Source organism: Leucoraja erinacea, chromosome 27, assembly GCF_028641065.1.
Source record: "Leucoraja erinacea ecotype New England chromosome 27, Leri_hhj_1, whole genome shotgun sequence".
Lineage (NCBI taxonomy): Eukaryota > Metazoa > Chordata > Chondrichthyes > Rajiformes > Rajidae > Leucoraja > Leucoraja erinaceus.
In genome coordinates this window covers 5,132,337-5,155,006 of record NC_073403.1, presented here as the reverse complement: position 1 = coordinate 5,155,006, position 22,670 = coordinate 5,132,337, and the positions used below count along the sequence as shown (strand labels likewise).

Below are 22,670 nucleotides of genomic sequence, written 5' to 3'. Positions count from 1 at the left end.
ATCGGCACACAAACAATCTCTGCGTCTCGGTACACAGACAATATTGAACCAATACCAGTTTCTAGGTTTGTGTCACACCAGACACATGTTACAGTTCGGCAAGACCAACATGGGGAGGAGTAGGGAGTGAATGGTAGGGAGTGTTGTAGAGCAGAGGGATCTAGGAGTGCAGGTAGATGGTTCAATGAAAGTGGCATCAGATGTAGAGAGGGTGGTCACAAAAGACTATTGGCACATTGGTCTTCACCGGTCAGAATATTGAGTATGCCGAGGGATAACTTTTTCGCAAGTGTGGAAGGTGCATGGAACGAGATGCAGGAGGAGATGATCGAGGCAGGTACTACCACAACGTTTAAAGAAACATTTAGACAGGTACAGAGATAGGACAGAGCCCTAGTGAGACCACACCTGGAGTATTGTGTGCAGTTTTGGTCCCCTGATTTGAGGAAGGACATTCTTGCTATTGAGTGGAGTGCAGCGTAGGTTTACAAGGTTAATTGCAGGGATGGCGGGACTGTCATATGCTGAGAGAATGGAGCAGCTGGGCTTGTACACTCTGGAGTTCAGAAGGATGAGAGGCTATCTCATTGATACATATAAGATTGTTAAGGGCTTGGACACACCTCAAGTTCCCGATGTTGGGGGTGTCCAGAACCAGGGGCCACACAGTTTAAGAATAAGGAGTAAGCCATTTAGAACGGAGATGAGGAAACACTTTTCCTCACAGAGAGTGGTGAGTCTGTGGAATTCTCTGCCTCTCAGTGGAGGCCGGTTCTCTGGATACTTTCAAGAGAGAGCTAGATAGGGCTCTTAAAGATAGCGGAGTCAGGGGATATGGGGAGAAGGCAGGAACGGGATACTGATTGGGGATGATCAGCCATGATCACATTGAATGGCGGTGCTGGCTTGAAGGGCCAAATGGCCTACTCCTGCACCTATTGTCCATTGACAGGTTTAGAGGGGATGGGCTGAACGCAGGCAGGTTGGACTAGTGTAGATGGGACATGCTGGTCGGTGTGGGCAAGTTGAGCCGGAGGGCCTGTTTCTACGCTCTATGACTCTGTCGCCAGGAGCAATAATCACTAGTCAGTCCAAGGCACTGTTGTTGTTCTTCTCAGTTCAGCACAAACTGGGTTGCCTATCAGCGAGTCACTAACCTTGTATCTCTGGACAAGCAGCCTCTGAGCAATAAGCTGAGCCACCCAGGACCCAGAACCACACAGCCCCCTGACCCTGTGACTGCTCAAACTCAGGCACTGAGCAGCTAACCTGCCACGTCACCATTATGCTAGTCCATCCATTGACTTATCTTCTGAACAAGCCTTGCCACCAACCTAACATTGCCCATTAATTAAGTTCAGAGACACAGCGTGGAAACAGGCCCTTGCTCCCACCTGTCCATGCTGACCAACGATCACCCCTACACTAGTTCGACCCTGCACGCTAGGGACAATTTTACAGAACACAAGAAACCTACAAAAACCCGCGCGTCTTTGCAATGTGAGAGGAAACCGGGGCACCAGGGAAAAACCCACGCGGTCACAGGGAGAACATAGAAACATAGACAATAGGTGCAGGAGTAGGCCATTCGGCCCTTCGAGCCTGCACTGCCATTCAATATGATCATGGCTGATCATCCAACTCAGTATCCTGTACCTGCCTTTTTCTCCATACCCCCTGATCCCTTTAGCCACAAGGGCCACATCTAACTCTCTTAAATATAGCCACTGTGGCCTCAACTACCTTCTGTGGCAGAGAGTTCCAGAGATTCACCACTCTGGAACGCACAAACTCTGTACAGACAAGGACCAGTAGTCAGGATCGAACCCTGGACCCTGGCACTGTCAGGCAGCGACACTCTACGCGCTGCCCCCCAAATGGTCCCCTCGTGGCTTTTCCCACCATTCATCTCCTGGAGTCAGGAAGTTGGAGGGTATTACTCTCCTGGGTAAAGACACGCGGGGTCTGCCTCGCACTTCCCAGGTTCAAGGTGTCCCAAACATTGCTGGTCTCCTGGTCCACCACTCAAACACTGTCCAATCTGCCAATCTCCCTCTTGTGCCCCCCCCCCCCCCCCCTCCCCCACCCCCCACCCCCACCCCCCACTCCACACATTCCCAGTCTGAGACACAAGCATGCAACCTGGTGCTGTGATGCCAGGTATGTTGGGGAAATCCTTTAAAACCGAGATGAGAAGAACTTTTTTCACACAGAGAGTGGTGAATCTCTGGAACTCCCTGCCACAGAGGGTAGTCAAAGCCAGTTCATTGGCTATATTTAAGAGGGAGTTAGATGTGGCCCTTGTGGCTAAGGGGATCAGGGGGTATGGAGAGAAGGCAGGTACGGGATACTGAGTTGGATGATCAGCCATGATCATATTGAATGGCGGTGCAGGCTCGAAGGGCCGAATGGCCTACTCCTGCACCTAATTTCTATGTTTCTATGTTTAATCCAAGGCTTAACAGCTAATTGAAGACTCTTCGCTGTATCTGCCTGGCTCATCCTATAATGGTCTAAAACCACCATTCTTACTGGCAATGGTTTATTAATGGCCCCTAACCCAGCCTAGTTACGGTTGTGTCCCGATGTGCCTCTATGGTGTTCCAGAATCACTAATAAGCTTAACACAAGGATAGTCAACCATCACCTTGGATGAAGGCCAGAGGGATGAAAATGATGAGGTCATTCTATGAGGAGCTTGCATGGACTCAAGTGGCCACCTTGCCAACTAGATACAAATCTAACGGTACTAGAAATCTATGCTTCTCTCTCTCTCCTTAAATGTAGATAATTCTGCTAAATATCAGCGCCCCCCCCCATTCACATTCACAAGTTAGATAGTAGCAGAATTAGGCCATTCAGCCCATCATGTCTACTCCACCATTCAACGACAGCTGCTTGCTCTTTCCCTTTCAACCCCATTCTCCCCATTACCCGACACTCATACTAATCAATAATCCATCAATCTCCACCTTAAATCAGTCTCAGGCAGAGTGCCTCCACGGCCTTCTATGGCAATGAATTCCACAGATTCCACACTCCCTGACTAAATCAATTCCTCCTCATCGCTTTTCTAAAGGTACGTCCTTTTATTCTGAGGCTGTGGCCTCTGGTCCTAGACTCTCCCCGCTAGTGGAAACATCCTCTCCACATCCACTCTATCCAGGCCTTTCACACTTCGGTAAGTTTCAATGAGGTTCCCCCCCACGTTTCTTTGTCCTTTGAAGAATATTTCTTTAAAGATTAGAAATAAAATCCCACCGAATGGAAGAACCTGGTAAAAAGGCTACTCATGCTTACACTGGTCACATTCTCTTTGGGTGAAATAAATGCCGGCTGGGCCCATATCATGGGCTGTACTTTGATCTCCATTGGAAATTTGTTACTAGGTTGAAGTTGCCCTTCGTCCAGTTGGGCCTCATGCTGAGCCTGGGCCTCTGGTTGGGATTGGTCTGCTTGTTGTTCTTGAATTTCCCTTTGGGTCTGGGCCATGGTGTCCAACTGATCCACTGGCTGTGCGTCTAATATTTTATTGTATACTGCCTGGGATCCTGTGTGTGTCCCCTTCTGTATCTGGGACTCCTGTTGGACCGGGTCTTGGAGCTCCTGCTGATCCAGGCCCTGGGACTCCTGATGAGCCTGATCTTGGGCTTCACGATGAAAATGGTCATTGGCCTCATGGTCCTGGCCCTCATGCTGATCCAATTCTTGGACCTCGCCATGAAGTCGGGTTTGGGCCTCATGGTGAGGTTGTTCTTTGCCCTCGGGATTAACTTGGCCGTGGGTCTCGTGCTTGGCCAAGATTTCGACCTGATCGCAAACCTGGTCTTGGGCCTTGTGCAGAGGTTGGTCTTGGGCGCTTGCCTCACCCTGGCCATGGCCCTTAAGATGCGTCTGAATCCAGGCCTGGTCTTGGTTCTGGGCCTCTGACTGAGGATGGTGCAGGGATTGAGGCTCAACTTGGTCTCCAGCCTCCTGGCGAAGATGGTCACAGACCTGAGTGTGACCATGGTTCACGGCATTTTTGGCGCCACTTTGGGCCTCATCTTGAAGCTGGTCTTGAATCTGATCGCAGGCTTCAGCATGGATCTCATCACAGGCTTCTTCTTCATGGGCCTGGCCTCTAGCGCCTACTTGAGTCTGGCCACAACTCTCTGACTCGGCCTGATCCAGGGCCTCCTGAAGAGGTTGGTCGAGGTCCTCCAGTTGCATCTGGCATTGGGGCGGCGGTGACTGGCCACGGCCTCGGGCCTCTGGCCGGCTCTGCTCTTGAAACTCTGCCTGGGACTGATTACAGGCCTTTGCTTGAGACTGGTCATGGGCGTCCGGCCGGGGCTTGTCCGCAGCTTCCCGATGAACCTTGTCTGAGCTCTCTGACAAAATCTGGGCGCTGACGTCTGACAAAGTCTGCCTTCGAGCCTCTTCCTCAGCCGAGCTCTGGAGCGTTTGGACAAGTGCCTCTGGCTGGGACACTGGTAAAGTCTCAGCATCCGCCTCTGGTTGTGCTTCAGCCGAGATTTCCACTGAGCCTTCCGGCTGCTCCGGCCCCTGGTCCAGCTCCTTCGGTTCCACCTGGGATTGGCTTTGGATTTCCGGGGAGCATTCGGTGGCGAAGGCTTTGGGTCCGGGATCCTGCCCTTCGACAACTAGCACAGCCGAGGTTGCCACTGGGCCTTCCGGCTGCTCCGGACTCTGGCCCAGCTCCTCCCGCTCCACCTGGGATTGGCTTTGGATTTCCGGGGAGCATTCGGTGGCGAAGGCTTTGGGTTCGGTATCCTGGTCTTCGCCCACCGGCTCCGAGTCGACACCTGCGCTGACGGGAGACAGTTCGCTCCTAATCTCCGCGTCCTCTCTCCCCGCTTCCCCCGCTTGCTGCTGGCTTGCACTGGAGACTGTTACTGCAACTTGGCTAGTCTAGAAAGAAAAACTTGGCTTTAAACAAATGTCATTTTTAAACATTCAACACACGCACGCACACACACACACACACACACACACACAGTCTTGGCAGCCGCTGTCAGCATACTTGTGTGAAATGTGCAAAACATGCCTGAAGTTTACAGCATATCATTCATTTTTGCATCAAAGACTCAGAGAGGATGTGGAGGAATCCATTACAATGACACAAGCTCAGGAAGATAATGTATTATAAGATTTATTTCAATAATATTAGGTTAACATGACCACATATAATGACGCTCCTGATGCCGGAACAGGTCAGTGAGTAGCAAGAACGTGGATGAGGGGATCATTTATGTGGTGAGACTTGAGAAGCACCAGGTTTGTTCTTCTTTGAGACAAGGGATAAAAGCAGATTTATTAGAGGTGATCAAAATGATGGAGGGTTTTTGAAAAAAAGTAAGTTAAGAGAAATTGCTTCTAACGGCAGGAGGGTTTGGGTAACCAGAGGAAGCAGATTCTTAAAACGCCATATATCTGTTTCCACTGGTTACTGATCTTCCAGTTTCTGGATTTCTGCCCAGTATTCTTGTTCAGCCTGAACCTCTGGTTAGGCTGGGCCAGAGTGGAAGTGAAGACGGTTCTTTGTAACGTAGTAAGCTGTTGTGATTTGGAAAGCACTCTGTGAAAGAGCAAACAAAAACAGCAGAATCAGTAGGAGTTCTCAAAAGGGAGGTGGATATTTCCTTCAATGCAAAGTTCTGTGGGTGAGTGGGACTATAATGTGGGGACATGGGTGGTTATTCGTGGACTATTTGTTTAAATGGAAAGAAAGAGAGAGAGGGGGGGGGAGAAAGGGGGGGGAAAGAAAGGGGAGAGACAGAGAGAGAGACAGAGAGAGGGAGGGAGAGAGAGGGGGAGGAGAGGAGATAGACACAGAGAGAGGGGGTGAGAGAGACAGATGGAGAGAGAGAGAGGGGGGAGAGAGAGGGGGAGAAAGAGGCAGAGAGGGGGGAGAGGGAAATGGAGAGAGAGAGAGGGGAGAGAGAGAGGGAGAGAGAGAGAAAAGGGAAAAAAGAGCATGCAAATATAACAGATCATGAGGAAGGTAAAAGGAATGTATCTTGGTGGTCTAGAAATGGAAGTACAACTGCACGAGGCAATGTGAAGTTGCATCTGGAATGCCTCTTTAAGAATGCATCTGGATTGCCTCGTTAGCCTCTTTAAGGAGGAGGGCTGCAGTTATTCTAGAGAGAGTTCGGAGCAGGGCTCAGCAGGTTGGGGTCTGCAGTGATCAACATTTGGAAAGTAAAAACCCTGTGGAAGCAGAAGGAACCCGAGAAGGCTCGACACACGGAGCTGTTCGGAGTGGATCATGAAAGGCGGTGGAAGGTTGGGCGAGGTTGGGCAGGCTCGGGGCGATCTAAAAGAGGTCGGTATCTAAAATCAAAAGGAGAATATATAGCCTTTGGCCCATGGTCGGGAAACCAAAAACTAGAGGACATTGGCTTGATGTGGGATGGGCAAAATGTGATATGAATGTGGGAGGCAACTTCACCACTCAGGGCGGTGGGTATATAGAGCGGGCTTCCAGAGGGGGGTAGTTAAAAAGCAGTTACAATGACAACACTTAAGACACGAACATGGATAGGAAAGGTTTAGAGGTATCAGGGCCAATTGTGACAAGCTTAGATGGGGCATCTTGGTCGGTCGGCATGGGCGAGTTGGGCCGAAGGGCCAGTTTCTGTGCTGTGCGGTGACATATGTCTATGAGTGTGATGACTCCACAAATGGGCAAATCTGGAACCAGGATAAACAGGGGTGGCCAAATTAGGGTAGACATATTTGGTGGTACATTTCTTGACTAAAGAATCTTTAAATCCCACCAAAGCAGCTGTGGGATTTAAATTCAGTTCATAATCCGGGACCAACAAGCAGGACAACCCAAATGACCACGAGACGCACTGGATTGTCATTAAACACGAATGTTTCTCAATTTCTTCAGGAGAGGAAATGTTTGGGCCTGGTCTTTTGTATGGTTCTTAAATAGGCATGGATGGAGCAAGACCATTCAAGTGTGTGTTTTGTCTGTGTGTATATGCTGCATTTGATGCTTCCGCAACAAGTTCTTCATCGTAGGTACACAAAAAAGCCGGAGAAACCCAGCGGGTGCAGCAGCATCTATGGAGCGAAGGAAATAGGCAACGTTTCGCGCTGAAACCCAAAGAAAATAGGCAAGGTTTCGGGTCGAAACCCTTTTTGTTTCGGCCCGAAACGTTGCCTATTTCCTTTGGGTTTCGGCCTGAAACGTTGCCTATTTCCTTTGGGTTTCGGCCCGAAACGTTGCCTATTTCCTTTGGGTTTCGGCCTGAAACGTTGCCTATTTCCTTTGGGTTTCGGCCCGAAACGTTGCCTATTTCCTTTGGGTTTCGGCCTGAAACGTTACCTATTTCCTTTGGGTTTCGGCGCGAAACGTTGCCTATTTCCTTCGCTCCATAGCTGCTGCTGCTGCTGCACCCGCTGAGTTTCTCCGGCTTTTTTGTGTACCTTCGATTTTCCAGCATCTGCAGTTCCTTCTTAAACATTAAGTTCTTCATCGTACCTGTTCTTGCACGTGGGACACTAAACTCAACTTGACTTGACTACCTTCAGAGCCCCCCAATAAATCATGACTGCTCGGGCCAAAGGATCACCATTTGCTAACCATTTTTAACTCCCCCCTTTCCCATTCCCACGATGACCTTTCTGTCCTGGGCCTCCCCCATTGCCACACGCAAACTGGAGGACCATCATCTCATGTTCAGCTTGGTTGGCTTCCAACCCAATGGTATGGACATTGAGTTCTCCAATTTTCATAAGCTCATGTCATAATTAGGCTATTTGGCCCATCCAGTCGACTCTGCCATTCATCCATGGCTGATCTATCTTTCCCCCTCTCAACCCGATTCTCCTGCCTTCTCTCCCCATAACCTTTGACACCCGTACTAATTAGGTACCCGCTAATTAGGTACTCCTTCCAAAATACACAATGTCTTGGCACGGATTCCACAGGATCACCAACCTCTGGTGAAGGAAATTCCTCCTCATCTCCATTCTAAAAGTACGTCTCTCCTTTCTGATCTCTGGCCTTCATTCCAATCATCTACCAATCCAAACTCCCCCTTGCTAATGTCAACCTATTATGCGCCATACTTCCTCCTGCCTCTCCCCTTGTCTAGCTTTCTTCTCCCCCCCCCCTCCCCAAAATCAGTCTGGAGAAGCGTTTTGATGCGAAACGTCACATATCCATGTTCTCCAGAGATCGCTGCCTGACCCAGTGAGTTACTCCAACACTTTGTGTTTACTCTGAAAGGAGGCCCTGCAAAGAGGCAGGAACTCCTCCCACCTGGCAATGCAGTGCTGCAGTGCTGCCCTGCGGGTTTGAGGGAATAACTACCAGCCAGAGAATAACCTTCCACAAAACGGCCTGACATCCACGAGGCCTCAGAGAGAGCGGCTCCCTGTGTTCAGAAAGAGGCCACAGGCGATGCAGAACACCATCAACACCCTCACCCAGCCACCACCCCCCCCCCCCCCCCCCCCCCACGCAACAGGAGGGCCCTTGAGACGGTGCGGACATCCAACACATCCAAGTCACGAGTCAGTCCATGTCTTGTCCCAAAAACCATTTTGCACATCAACAAAGTGGAATAGTTACAGGAGTGGAGGGAATAAGCATCTGCAGCTCCTCTGGTGACTTTGGTTTCACCAAGATCAGCGGAGAGGGATTCTTCTGGATCTGGGACTCTCCCCGCAGGTTCTTTTCCAGGCACTTCCGCCCTTTAAGAAGAAATTCCTTCTGCTCCTGCCTCTGCCGGATCTCCTGACGCATCTGCCTGGATGGAGAAACAGCAAGTGAGACCTCTGGTACCAAAACCATGCACTGGTTACCAATCCCCCCACCCCCATCTAGTGGGCCAGCGGCAGAGTTACTGCCTCGCAGCGACAGAGACCCAGGTTCGATTCTGACCACGGGTGTTGTCTGTATGGAGTTTGTACCTTCTCCCCTTGACCTGTGTGGGTTTTCTCCGGGAGCTCCGGTTTCCTCCCACACTCCAGAGTGCAGCCATACATATAATAATAAACAACAAAACACAAATTAATTTGTGTTTTGTTGTTTATTATTATATGTATGGCTGCAGGCAACGACATTTCATTCGGACCAAAAGTTCTGAATGACAAATAAAGGATCTAATCTAATCTAATCTAATCTAATCCAGAGGCACAGGTTTGTAGGCTAATTGGCCCTGGTAAAACTGCAAATTGTCCCTGGTGTGTGTGTGTGTGTGTGTAGGATAGCATTGGTGTGCGGGGATCACTAGTTGGCATGGACTCGGTGGGCTGAAGGGCCTGTTTGCACGCTGTATCTCCAAACTAAACTAAACTAAACTAACCACCTCAACATTCCCACCCTTTCCGTTCAGGGGGAAATGGGCAATTATTACTGGGCAATGGCTGGCCATGATGGGTGCAATAGTCACCTGTAAGCCCACACAATGAGAACGGTTGAGCTCTTTAGCATGGGCCCTCAGCCTATCCCTGCATCATCCAGGCACCACGGCACCTTTGGTTGGGAGCATCATGCAAGGGCTCCATCCCCCCCACCATCCCCCCCCCCCCCCCCCTTTTTCCCAACATTAGAGAACTTTGGGGATTACCATGTTGGTCAAGGTGAGCTTGACTAATTTGGGATTGAACATGGAATTGTTTGATGATATTCCAAGATGACCCAGCTCCCAGCATTAGATCTGGAAACATTTACAGCAGTTGAGCCCCACATTGCCCCTCTATACGGAGGTAGACAAATGTGTTGGAGAAACTCAGCGGGTGCAGCGAAGCAGCATCTATGGAGCGAAGGAAATAGGCAACGTTTCGGGCCGAAACCCATCTTCAGACTGATCGGGGGAGGGGGGTTGGACGGAGAGGAGAAAGGAAAAAGGAAGAAGGAGGAGCCCGAGGGCTGAGGGAGAGCTGAGAAGGAGAGGAGACAGCAAGGGCTACCGGAAATTGGAGAATTCAATGTTTATGCCGCTAGGGTGCAGACTGCCCAAGCGGAATATGAAATGCTGCTCCTCCAATTTCCGGTGGTGCTCACTCTGACCATGGAGGAGGCCCAGGACAGAGAGGTCGGATTCGGCTCTCTCTCAGCCCTCGGGCTCCCCCTCTTCCTTTTTCCTTTCTTCTCCCCCCCCCCCCCCCCCCCTCCTCTACCCCCCCACCCCACCCTACATCAGTCTGAAGAAGGGTTTCGGCCCGAAACGTTGCCTATTTCCTTCGCTCCATGCAAAGAGTTGAACAATCTCCACTATAGGAAATAGGCAACGTTTCGGCCCGAAACCCTTCCGGGTTTCGGGCCGAAACGTTGCCTATTTCCTTCGCTCCATAGATGCTGCTGCTGCACCCGCTGAGTTTCTCCAGCACTTTTGTCTACCTTCAATTTTCCCGCATCTGCAGTTCCTTCTTGAACACAATTGCTTCTAAATAGAACCAACTCTCTCCTGTAGCTGAAGTGAAATGGTCAACTGGATCAGAGGGGTGACAGTGTTGGACGTACAAGTGAAAGGGTGATTGGAGGAGGGCAATGGAGAGAGTAAAGGCACTGGAGAAAAACTAGTGGCCTTTGAGGGATGGTGCTGGGGGACATAGAAACATAGAAAATAGGTGCAGGAGTAGAGGCCATTCGGCCCTTCGAGCCTGCACCGCCATTCAATATGATCATGGCTAATCATCCAACTCAGTATCCTGTACCTGCCTTCTCTCCATACCCCCTGGTCCCTTTAGCTACAAGGGCCACATCTAACTCCCTCTTAAATATAGCCAATGAACTGTGGCCTCAACTACCTTCTGTGGCAGAGACTTCCAGGGATTCACCACTCTCTGTGTGAAAAAATGTTTTCCTCATCTCGGTCCTAAAAGACTTCCCCCTTATCCTTAAACAGTGACCCCTTGTCCTGGACTTCCCCAACATCAGGAACAATCTTCCTGCATCTAGCCTGTCCAACCCCTTAAGAATTTCTATAAGATCCCCCCTCAATCTTCTAAATTCTAGCGAGTACCTTGAAGATATGGATGGTGATGGGACAGGGAGACGCACAGGGTCCCTTGCCTAGAGTAGGGCAATTGAGGACCAGAGGACATAGGTTTAAGGTGAAGGAGAAAAGATTTAATAGGAATCTGAGGGGGTAACTTCTTCACACAAAGGGTGGTGGGGGTATGGAACGAGCTGCCAGAGGAGGTAGTTGCGGCAGGTACTATTGCAAGGTTTAAGAAACAATTAGACAGGTACGTGGATAAGACAGGTTTAGAGAACAAGGGGTCACAATTTAAGGATAAAGGGGAAATCTTTTAGGACCGAGATGAGGAAAACTTTTTTCACACAGAGAGTGGTGAATCTCTGGAACTCTCTGCCACAGAAGGTAGTTGAGGCCAGTTCATTGGCTATATTTAAGAGGGAGTTAGATGTGGCCCTTGTGGCTAAAGGGTTCAGGGGGTATGGAGAGAAGGCAGGTACAGGATACTGAGTTGGATGATCAGCCATGATCATATTGAATGGCGGTGCAGGCTCGAAGGGCCGAATGGCCTACTCCTGCACCTATTTTCTATGTTTCTAAGTTAGAGGAATATGGGCCAAATGCAGGCCGGTGGGACTAGTGTAGATGGGACATGTTAGTTGATGTGGACAAGTTGGGCCAATGGGCCTGTTTCCGCATTGTATGCCTCTGTCACTCTATGAGAGAGTAAGAATGAGAGGTTCCAAAAGAATGTTCGAGGGACCATGAAACAACAGTTGAGAGACACTAGAGAGAGGGTGGAGGGACTGAGGGTGGGCAGTTTACTTGAGGAACAATGGACTCTGCTGACAAGTTGAATGAAAACCTACCTGGCGCATTCTTCCCGAGCCTTGGAGGCCACCGTTTCTTGGAAAAGGGAATGTTTGCATTTCAAGAACTTCTCGTATTTCTCCGAGGTTTCATTGGGGTAAATCCTTTTGAAGCTCCCCAGGTTTTCATCCTCGTACTTTTCCATCTGCTCCACCCAGGCAGCTTGGTTGCTGCGTATCTCATCGGCTCTAAGTTTCAAATGAAAGGAGAGAGGCGACAATTACTCCCTCTTGTGTTCCCCAACTAACGCCCCCCTGTCCCACTTAGGAAACCTGAACGGAAACCTCTGGAGACTTTGCGCCCCCACCCAAGGTTTCCGTGCGGTTCCCGGAGGTTGCAGGTGGCTGCCGGAGGTTGCAGGTAGTGGAAGCCACCAGATTCAAAAACAGCTTTTTTTCCTCAGGCCATCAGACTACTCAACACACTTAAGAAAATTCCATGAACAGTACCCAAACAAAGACAAACAAACTGTGAAAATAACTTTAGCTCAATGTCTCCAGTACGAAATTTGCACTTTTTCTATATTGCACCTTTCATTGTTGCACCCTTTTTAAAATACCTCAATGTTTTTGCTACATTTTGGCACACTGGGAATATTTTAATATTGTCTATTGTCTATTTTTATTGGTATGTTGTCTGTCTGTGTTTTTAATATTAGTTGCACATTTGGAGTATGGGGAAACGTAATTTCAATCCTCTGTGTAATTGAATTGACAATAAAGTTTACTTTTAACTTTGAACTTGAACTAATGTAAGCAGGTAGGGAGACTGACAAAAACCTCCGGGAACCGCACGGAAACCTTGGGTGGGGCGCAAAGTCTCCAGAGGTTTCCGTTCAGGTTTCCTAAGTGGGACACAGGGGCATTATTTACACTCGGGGACTATTGGCGTTGCTTTCAAGCAAGCCACACAATTCAGGCTACTCCTCCATCTCTCCCATCCCACCATGATTCGTCTCATCTTTGGAGCTCAACGCCAATAAATTCACGGGGAACCTCTGAGCCCGAACAGTGGCAGAATTCGGAAGTCTAATCCCACTGGGAGCAGTTGTGGTGAACAGGAATACAATTGGTGCCAGTGGGTTGCGACATTTCACATGAAGCTCCACTTAAAATGGGTTAAACAGCCTTGTATGATCATTGAGCATAAAATACAAAGAGCCAGAGCAGGGGGGTGGGGAACCTTTTCATGTTGGAATGCCGCATCAAGTTAGCTGTAATCTAATAAGGCCGCATCCAAGAAACTTCAACTTCAACTTGAAACATATAAGATAGTTAAGGGTTTTTGGACACACTAGAGGCAGGAAACATGTTCCCGATGTTGGGGGAGTCCAGAACCAGGAGCCACAGTTTAAGAATAAGGAGTAAGCCATTTAGAACGGAGACGAGGAAGCACTTTTTTTCACAGAGAGTGGGGAGTCTGTGGAATTCTCTGCCTCAGAGGGCGGTGGAGGCAGGTTCTCTGGATGCTTTCAAGAGAGAGCTAGATAGGGCTCTTAAAAATAACGGAGTCAGGGGATATGGGGAGAATGCAGGAACTGATTGGGGATGATCAGCCATGATCACATTGAATGGCAGTGCTGGATCGAAGGGCCGAATGGCCTACTCCTGCACCTATTGTACTTCAAAATGTACATTATTTTGTTAAAATAGCCCTCATGACTTACTAATGTTTTAATTGTGGCTGTCAGTCGGGGAGGATTATTTAGTCGAATCTTCCTTTACTCTTTGGTATTTTTAATACGTTCATTTTAAGATTAAAATTAAAAAATAAAAGACAAACAAAAACATATTAAAAAAATATAAGGATTTTTTTCTACAAAATTTGGATTCATTCAAAAAGCCTAGAAGGCCGCATGCAGCTTTAAGGCCGCAAATTCCCCACCCCTGTGCTAGAGTAACTCAGTGTCCAGCAGTATCTCGGAAGAAAATATACAGGCAGCATTTTGGGTCAGAACCCTTGTTCAAAGTTTGAAGAAGGGTCCCACCAGCCCAAAATATTGCCTGATCATGTTCTCCAGAGATGCTGTCAGACCTGCCTAGTTACTCCGGCACTTTTGCGGTTTTTTTTGGGGGGGGGGGGGTCATTTTTTGCATAAGTTTCCAGCTTCTGTAATTCCTTGTAATTCACTTCAATGATGGATTCTCCTTATTATCCATCCATTCCAGCAACTGGGAAAATCATTTGGATGCAGGACAGATGAAGTCTCCTGACAATCTTCGTTACAGCTCTCGGAACTGCCGATCTTTATTAGGCCCAGCGCTACCGGCACAGCTGTGAGCACAAACTCTGGCAATCGGTGGAGTGGGCGGGGGGGGGGGAGGATCTGGTTGGCCCAGCTGTAGCTGAAATAACTACAGTTTGGCCCCCGCTTCCTAGTGTGAGTCTGGCTCAAACACTTGAGAACTGTTGAAAAGGGACAATATGCTTACCCACCTCGAAAACCCTCTTAACCCCTCTAAACCCATCTAAATCCCTATAAATCCCGTTAGATGTGGCCCTTGTGGCTAAAGGGATCAGGGGGTATGGAGAGAAGGCAGGTACAGGATATTGAGTTGGATGATCAGCCATGATCATATTAGAAACATAGAAACATAGAAATTAGGTGCAGGAGTAGGCCATTCGGCCCTTCGAGCCTGCACCGCCATTCAATATGATCATGGCTGATCATCCAACTCGGTATCCCGTACCTGCCTTCTCTCCATACCCTCTGATCCCTTTAGCCACAAGGGCCACATCCAACTCCCTCTTAAATATAGCCAATGAACTGGCCTCGACTACCCTCTGCGGCAGAGAGTTCCAGAGATTCACCACTCTCTGCGTGAAAAAAGTTCTTCTCATCTCGGTTTTAATAGTTCTTAGTTCTTCTCATCTCGGTCTCTTAACCCCTCTAAACCCCTCTAAATCCCTATAAACCCCGTTAGATGTGGCCCTTGTGGCTAAAGGGATCAGGGGATAGGGAGAGAAGGCAGGTTACAGGGTATTGAGTTGGATGATCAGCCATGATCATATTGAATGGCGGTGCAGGCTCGAAGGGCTGAATGGCCTACTCCTGCACCTAATTCATATGTTTCATATATGGCAAAGATATTCGGACAAGTGCATGTGTATGAAAGTTTAGTTTATCTTGTCAGGCGTATCAAGGTACAGTGAAAAGCTTCCCTGTTGCGTTTGCTATCCAGTCAGAAAAAAAGGGCCGTGCATGATTACATTCAAGCTGCTCAATGTGTTTCAGTTTAGTTTACTGTCACATGTACCGAGCTACAGTGAAATGCTTTTGTCAGGTGGTAACCAGTCAGCGGAGAGACAATACATGATTACAATTGAGCCGCCCGCAGTGTACAGATACACGATAAAGGGAATAATGTGAAGAACATTTAGTGCAAGGTAAAATGTCCAATTAAAGATAGTTAAAGGGTCGCTAGTGAGGTAGATGGGAGGTCAGGACCGCTCTCTAGTTGGTGATCGGATGTGACTCCGTTGCCTGCCAACAGCTGGGAAGAAAGTGTGTTTAAGAAGGAACTGCAGATGCTGGAAAATCGAAGGTGGACAAAAAATGCTGGAGAAACTCAGCGGGTGCAGCAGCATCTATGGAGCGAAGGAAATAGGCAACGTTTCGGGCCGAAACCCTTCCGGGTTTCGTCCCGAAACGTTGCCTATTTCCTTCAGAGTTTCAGCCTGAAACCTTGCCTATTTCCTTCGCTCCATAGATGCTGCTGCGCCCGCTGAGTTTCTCCAGCATTTTTGTGTGCCTGGGAAGAAACTGCCCCTGAGTCTGGAGGTGTGCGTTTTCACACTTCTGTACCTCTTGCCTGATGGGAGAGGGGAGAAGAGGGAGTGTCCGGGGTGAGACTGGTCCTTGATTGTGCGCTAGTGGCCTTGGGTACGTTTCCGTCGACGGGCCTGTTTCCATGCTGCACGACTCTATGCCTCTATAACAAACTTGAAGAGCTTACAGCAAAAGGCAGTGTCTGAAAGGGAGATCAGGGGTCCCTACCCTGTGTGCTCTGCTTCATTGAAACATGGCTCACCCCTGATTTACTGGAATGTGCTGTACCACCTGAAGGTCTCTCTCTCCATTTATCCCAATCTTCCATTTATAGTGGACATAGAAACATAGAAACATAGAAAATAGGTGCAGGAGTAGGCCATTCGGCCCTTCGAGCCTACACCGCCATTCAATATGATCATGGCTGATCATCCAACTCAGTATCCTGTACCTGCCTTCTCTCCATACCCCCTGATCCCTTTAGCTAACAAGGGCCACATCTAACGCCCTCTTAAATATAGCCAATGAACTGTGGCCTCAACTACTTTCTGTGGCAGAGAATTCCACAGATTCACCACTCTCTGTGTGAAAAATGTTTTTCTCATCTCGGTCCTAAAAGATTTCCCCCTTATCCTTAAACTGTGACCCCCCTTGTTCTGGACATTGGACACTTGTTCTTTAATGGGCCTGCCCCACTTAAACGACTCTTTAGGCAACTGCCAGGGAGTGGTGTTAATGGAATTCACCTACGACAGAAACTACGACAACCTACGGCTGCAAAAACTGTCACCGATGTCGCCAGAAAAATTTTCAACATGTTGGAGATTTTGCGGCAGTCGCCTGTAGTCACCCAAAAAAATCACCTAAGTGGGACAGCCCCATAACTGGAACACACTCAGGCAGTAAAACTATATTCCGCACTTTGGTATTTTTCCCTTTGCACTAGCTAGAATGTTGCCTGGGTTTGAGCAACTAAGTTACAGAGAAAGGTTGAACAAGTTAGGGCTTTATTCTTTGGAGCGCAGAAGGTTAAAGGGGGGAAACTTGATAGAGGTCTTTAAAATGATGAGAGGGACACGTGGATAAGCTTTTCCCATTGAGAGTAGGGAAGATTCAAACAAGAGGACATGACTTGAGAATTAAGGGACAGAAGTACGAGGGGGAACTTCTTTACTCAGAGAGTGGTAGCTGTGTGGAATGAGCTTCCAGTGGAAGTGGTGGAGGCAGGTTCGATTTTATCATTTAAAACTAAATTGGATAGGTATATGGATGGGAAAGGAATGGAGGGTTATGGTATGAGTGCAGGTAGATGGGACTAGGGGAGAATAAGTGTTCGGCACGGACATAAAAGGCGGAGATGGCCTGTTTCTGTGCTGTAATTGTTATATGGTTATATCTGTTGTACTTGTGTCTGGTTTGTTTGTTCTCATATATAATATGATCTGACTCAACGCAAGCAAACGTTTTCCACTGTATCTCGGTACATGTGACAATAATAAACCAACACCAAGTCCCAATACTACACTGTATGCTATTACATTCTCTTGGAACATAGATTTGGACCACTGCAAGCTCCTTGGTCTATTCTGAAAGGGGTATAAAGGATGTAAGTGCCTTTCAGTATGAAAGGATTCACTATGCAAGGACTCGATTGAATGTGGCAGAATGTCAACCATGCACCCAGCCTCCATCTGTGGATGTGTGGGAAGGAACTGCAGATGCTGGATTATACCGAAGATAGACACAAAGTGTGCTGGTGTAACTCAGTGGGTCAGGCAGCATCTCGGGAGAAAATGTCACCTCTTCCTTTTCTCCAGAGATGACAATAGACAACAGACAATAGACAATAGGTGCAGGAGGAGGCCATTCGGCCCTTCGAGCCAGCACCGACAGTCAATGTGATCATGGCTGATCAACATTATCCATATCCATCTAGCCCATGCAATAGACAATAGTCAATAGGTACAGGAGTAGGCCATTTGGCCCTTCGAGCCATTCAATGTGATCATGGCTGATCATCCCCAATCAGTACCCCAATTCCTGCCGTCTCCCCATATCCCCTGACTCCGCTATTTTTAATAGCCCTATTTAGCTCTCTCTTGAAAGCATCCAGAGAACCTGCCTCCACTGCCCTCTGAGGCAAGGAATTCCACCAGACTCACCACGCCCTGTGAGAAAAAGTGTTTCCTCGGTCTCCGTTCTAAATGGCGTACTCCTTATTCTTAAACTGCCTGACCCGCTGAGTTACTCCAGCACCTTGTGCCCATCCCCATCCTTGACCCAACATGCGCAAGTCCAATGAATGACCGACCACAGCTTCGTCTGAAGGATTGAGAGCTTGAATGAACTGGGAGTCTACATCACCCAGCGGTAGGTACCTGTCCTCCCTCGACCGGTAGATGTGAAGCAACCGCTCGTTCGTTCTACGTCTCTCTTCCTCCAAGACCTTCCGCCGGTCACAGGCGGCAAGGTTAATCATGCAGAGTGTATCGTAAAGGAGGTTATCCTTCACCTCTTGGTCCAGTTTGGAGTCCGTCGTAAAACTGGGTGAATGGTTAACCTGAAATATTAATAATCAAGTATGATCAGAGGGCAACGAGAGACTGTACAAGCAAAGAACTGCAGGTGTTGGTTTATACTAGAAATACAGTAGACACCATATAACCATATAACCATATAACAATTACAGCACGGAAACAGGCCATCTCGACCCTTCTAGTCCGTGCCGAACACATAATCTCCTAGTCCCATATACCTGCGCTCAGACCATAACCCTCCATTCCCTTCCCATCCATATAACTATCCAATTTATTTTTAAATGATAAAAACAAACCTGCCTCCACCACCTTCACTGGAAGCTCATTCCACACAGCTACCACTCTCTGAGTAAAGAAGTTCCCCCTCATGTTACCCCTAAACTTCAGTCCCTTAATTCTCAAGTCATGTCCCCTTAAGTGCTAAAGTAACTCGGTGAAACAGGCAGCTTCTCCGCAGAAAAAGGATGGGTGGGTGACACTTCGGGTCGGGACCCTTCTACAGACTGAGAGATGCTTGGTGTACAAAATGAAAACACAGAGTGCTGTGGTGAGCTAACGGGCCAGACAGCATCTCTGGAGGACAAGGAAGGATAGGGGACGTTTCAGGCCAGGACTGATTGTAACGAGGGGCAGGGAGGAAGCTGGAAAAGATGGAATACACTTTGTTTTGATTGCAAGGTATTTTTTACCCGGAGGCAAAAGAGATTACACCGCTGCTGGAGACTGGCACAAAACAAAAGAACTGCTGGAAGAACTCAGCAGGACAGGCAGCATCTGTGGAGGAACAGAACAGTCGATGTCTTGGGACAAAACCCTGCAGGTGGATTGGAAGAGCAGAGGGAGTACATAGCCAGTATAGAGAGACGGGGGGATTTAATTTAAAAAAGGTTGAAATTCATCCACACCCACTTCTGGAATGAGGAAACATGACCTAATTTATCACCGTAAGCAAATAGGATCCCTAACGAACCAACTGCTACACTGTAAATTGGCATTGATCCAGCTCGAGAGGCACATGCACAATCTGGTGCTAAATCAGGACAGGGTGGACCCCCGAAAGGTTGAATTTAACACAGTCACCATCTCTCCCTTGCTGTGTCAGCCTGTAAAGGCACAGACTGAGTGGCAGCCAGGGAGAAGCAGAACACATTATTGGCCACAGAGAGAGACAGAGAGAAAAGGTTCCCCGATCCTCTTGAAACAGATACTGAAGTCCGTATGTCTGAGATGCACGCAAAGAGGGACATCTTGTGTGTCAGCGCGGACAGTGGGAGGAGGGGGTGGGTGGGAAAGGCAAAGGGTTACAGGCATGTGATTCATCGGGTCCCCAGTTAGAAAAGCAGGCCGGGGGTGAGGGGGTTTTGGCTGATGTCTCGGTCGGCACGCTCCCTACGGCAAGTCGCGATGCCACGGGAAACCACTCGGTGACCAGCCGCGGTCATGTTGGTGCAAAAACAGCGGCGCAGCAGTCTCGTTGCTGCCTTCACAGCGCCGGGGACCCGGGTTCGATCCTGACCACGGGTGCTGGCTGCGCAGAGTTTTGCACGTTCTCCGGGGTGGTCCGCTTCCCCCCCCCGCGCTCCAAAGACGCGCGGGTCCGTAAGTGAATTGGCTTCTGTAAATTGCCCCTCAGTGTGTAGGATAGTACTAAGTTCACAGGCGGGGTCGGTGGGCCAAAGGGCCTGTTTCCATGCTGTGTCTCTAAACTTAACTAAACTAATCTTAGCAATTAATAACCTCAATAAACATGCAAAAAAAAACCTCAAAGTCCAAAGGGCAACCAAAGACAATGCACAGTTTATAGCTGAGGCTAATGTAGTGCAGTGGTCAAGGGTATGTTAGTAGAAGAACTTGTCCATCAACCTGGTGGTCACAGTTTTCAGGCTCCTGTACCTTCTTTCCAATGAGGTGAGGGGGCGGAAAGATTTAATAGGAACCTGAGGGTAACTTTTTTTTACACAAAGAGTGGGGTTTATATAGAATGGGGCGCAGCTGTAGTGTTGCAACACCGGTGTTTGCCTGTACGGAGTTTGTACACTCTCCCCATGACCCGTGTGTGTTTTCTCCGGGTGCTCTGGTTTCCTCCAACACTCCAAAGACATTACAGGTTTGTAGGTTTATTTGGCTTGGTAAAATTGTAAATTGTGCCAAGTGTGTGTCGGATAGTGTTGATGTACAAGGTTTGCTGGTCTGCTCGAACTCGGTGGGCTGAAGGGCCTGTTTCTGTGCTGTGTCTCGAAACTAAACGAAACCAAATTAGGTAGGTAGTTGAGGCGGGTAGAGTCATCGAGTGATACAGTGTGGAAACGGGCCCTTTGGCCCAACTTGCCCTCACCGGCCAACATGTCCCAGTTACACTAGTCCCACCTGCCTGCGCCTGGTCCATATCCCTCCAAACCTGTCCTATCCAATGCACCTATCCAACTGCATCTTAAACGATGGGATAGTCCCAGCCTCAACTACCTCCTCCTGCAACTTGTTCCATACACCCACCACCCTCTGTGTGAAAAAAGTACCCCTCGGATTCCTACTAAATCTTCCCATTCCCCTTCCCCTTGAACCTATGTCCTCTGCTCCTCGATTCCCCTTCTCTGGGGCAAGAGACTCTGTGCATCTACCCCATCTATTCCTCTCGTGATTTTGTACCCCTCAATAAGATCTCCCCTCATCCTCCTGCGCTCCAAGGAATAGAGACCCAGCCTACTCAACCTCTCCCTATAGCTCACACCCTCTAGTCCTGGCAACATCCTTGTAAATCTTTTCTGAACCCTTTCAAGCTTGACAATATATTTCCTATAACATGGTGCCCAGAACTGAACACAATATTCTAAATGCGGTCTCACCAACGTCTTATACAACTGCAACATGACCTCTCAACTTCTATACTTCTGACTGATGAAGGCCAATGTTGCAAAAGCCTTTTTGACCACCTTACCTGCCTTATCGGCCTTCAAGGAACCATGCACCTGCACTCCTAGATCCCTCTGCTCTACAACACACCCCAGAGGCCTACCATTCACTGTGTAGGTCCTGCCCTTGTTAGACATCCCAAAATGCAACACCTCACACTTCTCTGTGTTAAATTCCATCTACCATTCCTCAGCCCACCTGATCCAATCGATCCAGATCCTGCTGTTATCACGCCAATCACAATACCTGGTGCAATCACAACATTTAAGAAACAGCTAGGCAGGTACAAGGATAGGACAGGTTTGGAGAGATATGGACCAAGGTGGGACTAGTGTATATGGGACATGTTGGTTGGCGTGGACAAGTTGGGCTGCAGGACCTGTTTCCACACAGTGTGGCTCCATGACTCTATCTGTTTAATAGTTACGTATTCCAAAGATGTGCCTACCTCCAGCAGCCACGGTTTTAGCGTCTGGTCCAGCAAGATATCGAAGCCAAGGATCTCAAAGCAAGCACTTCCCGACACGTGATTTGGGAAGCAGGTGAGGTAGTTGTGTTTCAGGACTGGATATGCTGCCAGAATGGTTTTGATGATGACATCTTCAATACTGTTCCATAGCCTCTCCAGGTCATAGGCATTGTTCTCCATGTACTGGTTAAAGAAGGAGAGCTTTCTGCAAGAAACATATTGGACGGAATCGTAAATCATCATTTATCCATCAGAAGGTTCACCAGACTGATTCCTGGGATGTCAGGACTTTCATACGAAGAAAGACTGGATAGACTCGGCTTGTACACGCTGGAATTCAGAAGATTGAGGGGGGATCTTATAGAAACTTACAAAATTCTTAAGGGGTTGGACAGGCTAGGTGCAGGAAGATTATTCCCGATGTTGGGGAAGTCCAGAACTAGGGGTCACGGTTTAAGGATAAGGGGGAAGTCTTTTAGGACCGAGATGAGAAAATCATTTTTTACACAGAGAGTGGTGAATCTGTGGAATTCTCTGCCACAGAAGGTAGTTGAGGCTAGTTCATTGGCTATATTTAAGAGGGAGTTAGATGTGGCCCTTGTGGCTAAAGGGATCAGGGGGTATGGAGAGAAGGCAGGGATGGGATACTGAGTTGGATGATCAGCCATGATCATATTGAATGACGGTGCAGGCTCGAAGGGCCGAATGGCCGACTCCTGCACCTATTTTCTATGTTTCTATGTTTCTATGGCATGTTGGAATAATGTCTTATATGATAAATCTTCTCACATCAACATTTGTACTATTGTGGGGGGAAAATAGTCCAGAGTGTTTAATTGACCTATGTACCAAAATAGAACAGTAACATTATTTTTTGCAGCAGCATAGCAGACCTGTAAATACAAAAACTCAATAAATATTGCAATAACAAACAAGCTAAAATAGAGTGGAGTGAGTGAATGTGAGAGGATGTTACCAAATAGTGGGAGAGTCTAGGACCAGAGGCCACAGCCTCAGAATAAAAGGACGTTCCTTTGGAAAGGAGATGAGGAGGAATTTCTTTAGTCAGAGGGAGGTGAATCTGTGGAATTCATTGCCGCAGAAGGCTGTGGAGGCCAAGACAATGGATATGTTTTAAGGCAGAGATAGATCGATACTTGATTAGT

The 22,670-nt window shown here is 48.3% G+C and overlaps 1 protein-coding gene across 3 annotated transcripts in view; it reads right to left on the bottom strand.

The window, feature by feature from the left end:
* Positions 1–22,670, bottom strand: part of LOC129710119 (probable beta-tubulin polyglutamylase) — a 49,880-nt gene that overhangs the window by 10,946 nt on the left and 16,264 nt on the right. For all 3 annotated transcript variants that reach the window (XM_055656867.1, XM_055656866.1, XM_055656868.1), the window contains exons 6-10: positions 21,484–21,709; positions 17,967–18,148; positions 11,819–12,007; positions 8,597–8,774; positions 3,301–4,914 (exon numbers count right to left, since the gene is read on the bottom strand). In XM_055656867.1, coding sequence (XP_055512842.1) covers positions 3,301–4,914; positions 8,597–8,774; positions 11,819–12,007; positions 17,967–18,148; positions 21,484–21,709 — 2,389 coding nt within the window. The remainder of the gene's footprint in view (positions 1–3,300; positions 4,915–8,596; positions 8,775–11,818; positions 12,008–17,966; positions 18,149–21,483; positions 21,710–22,670) is intronic.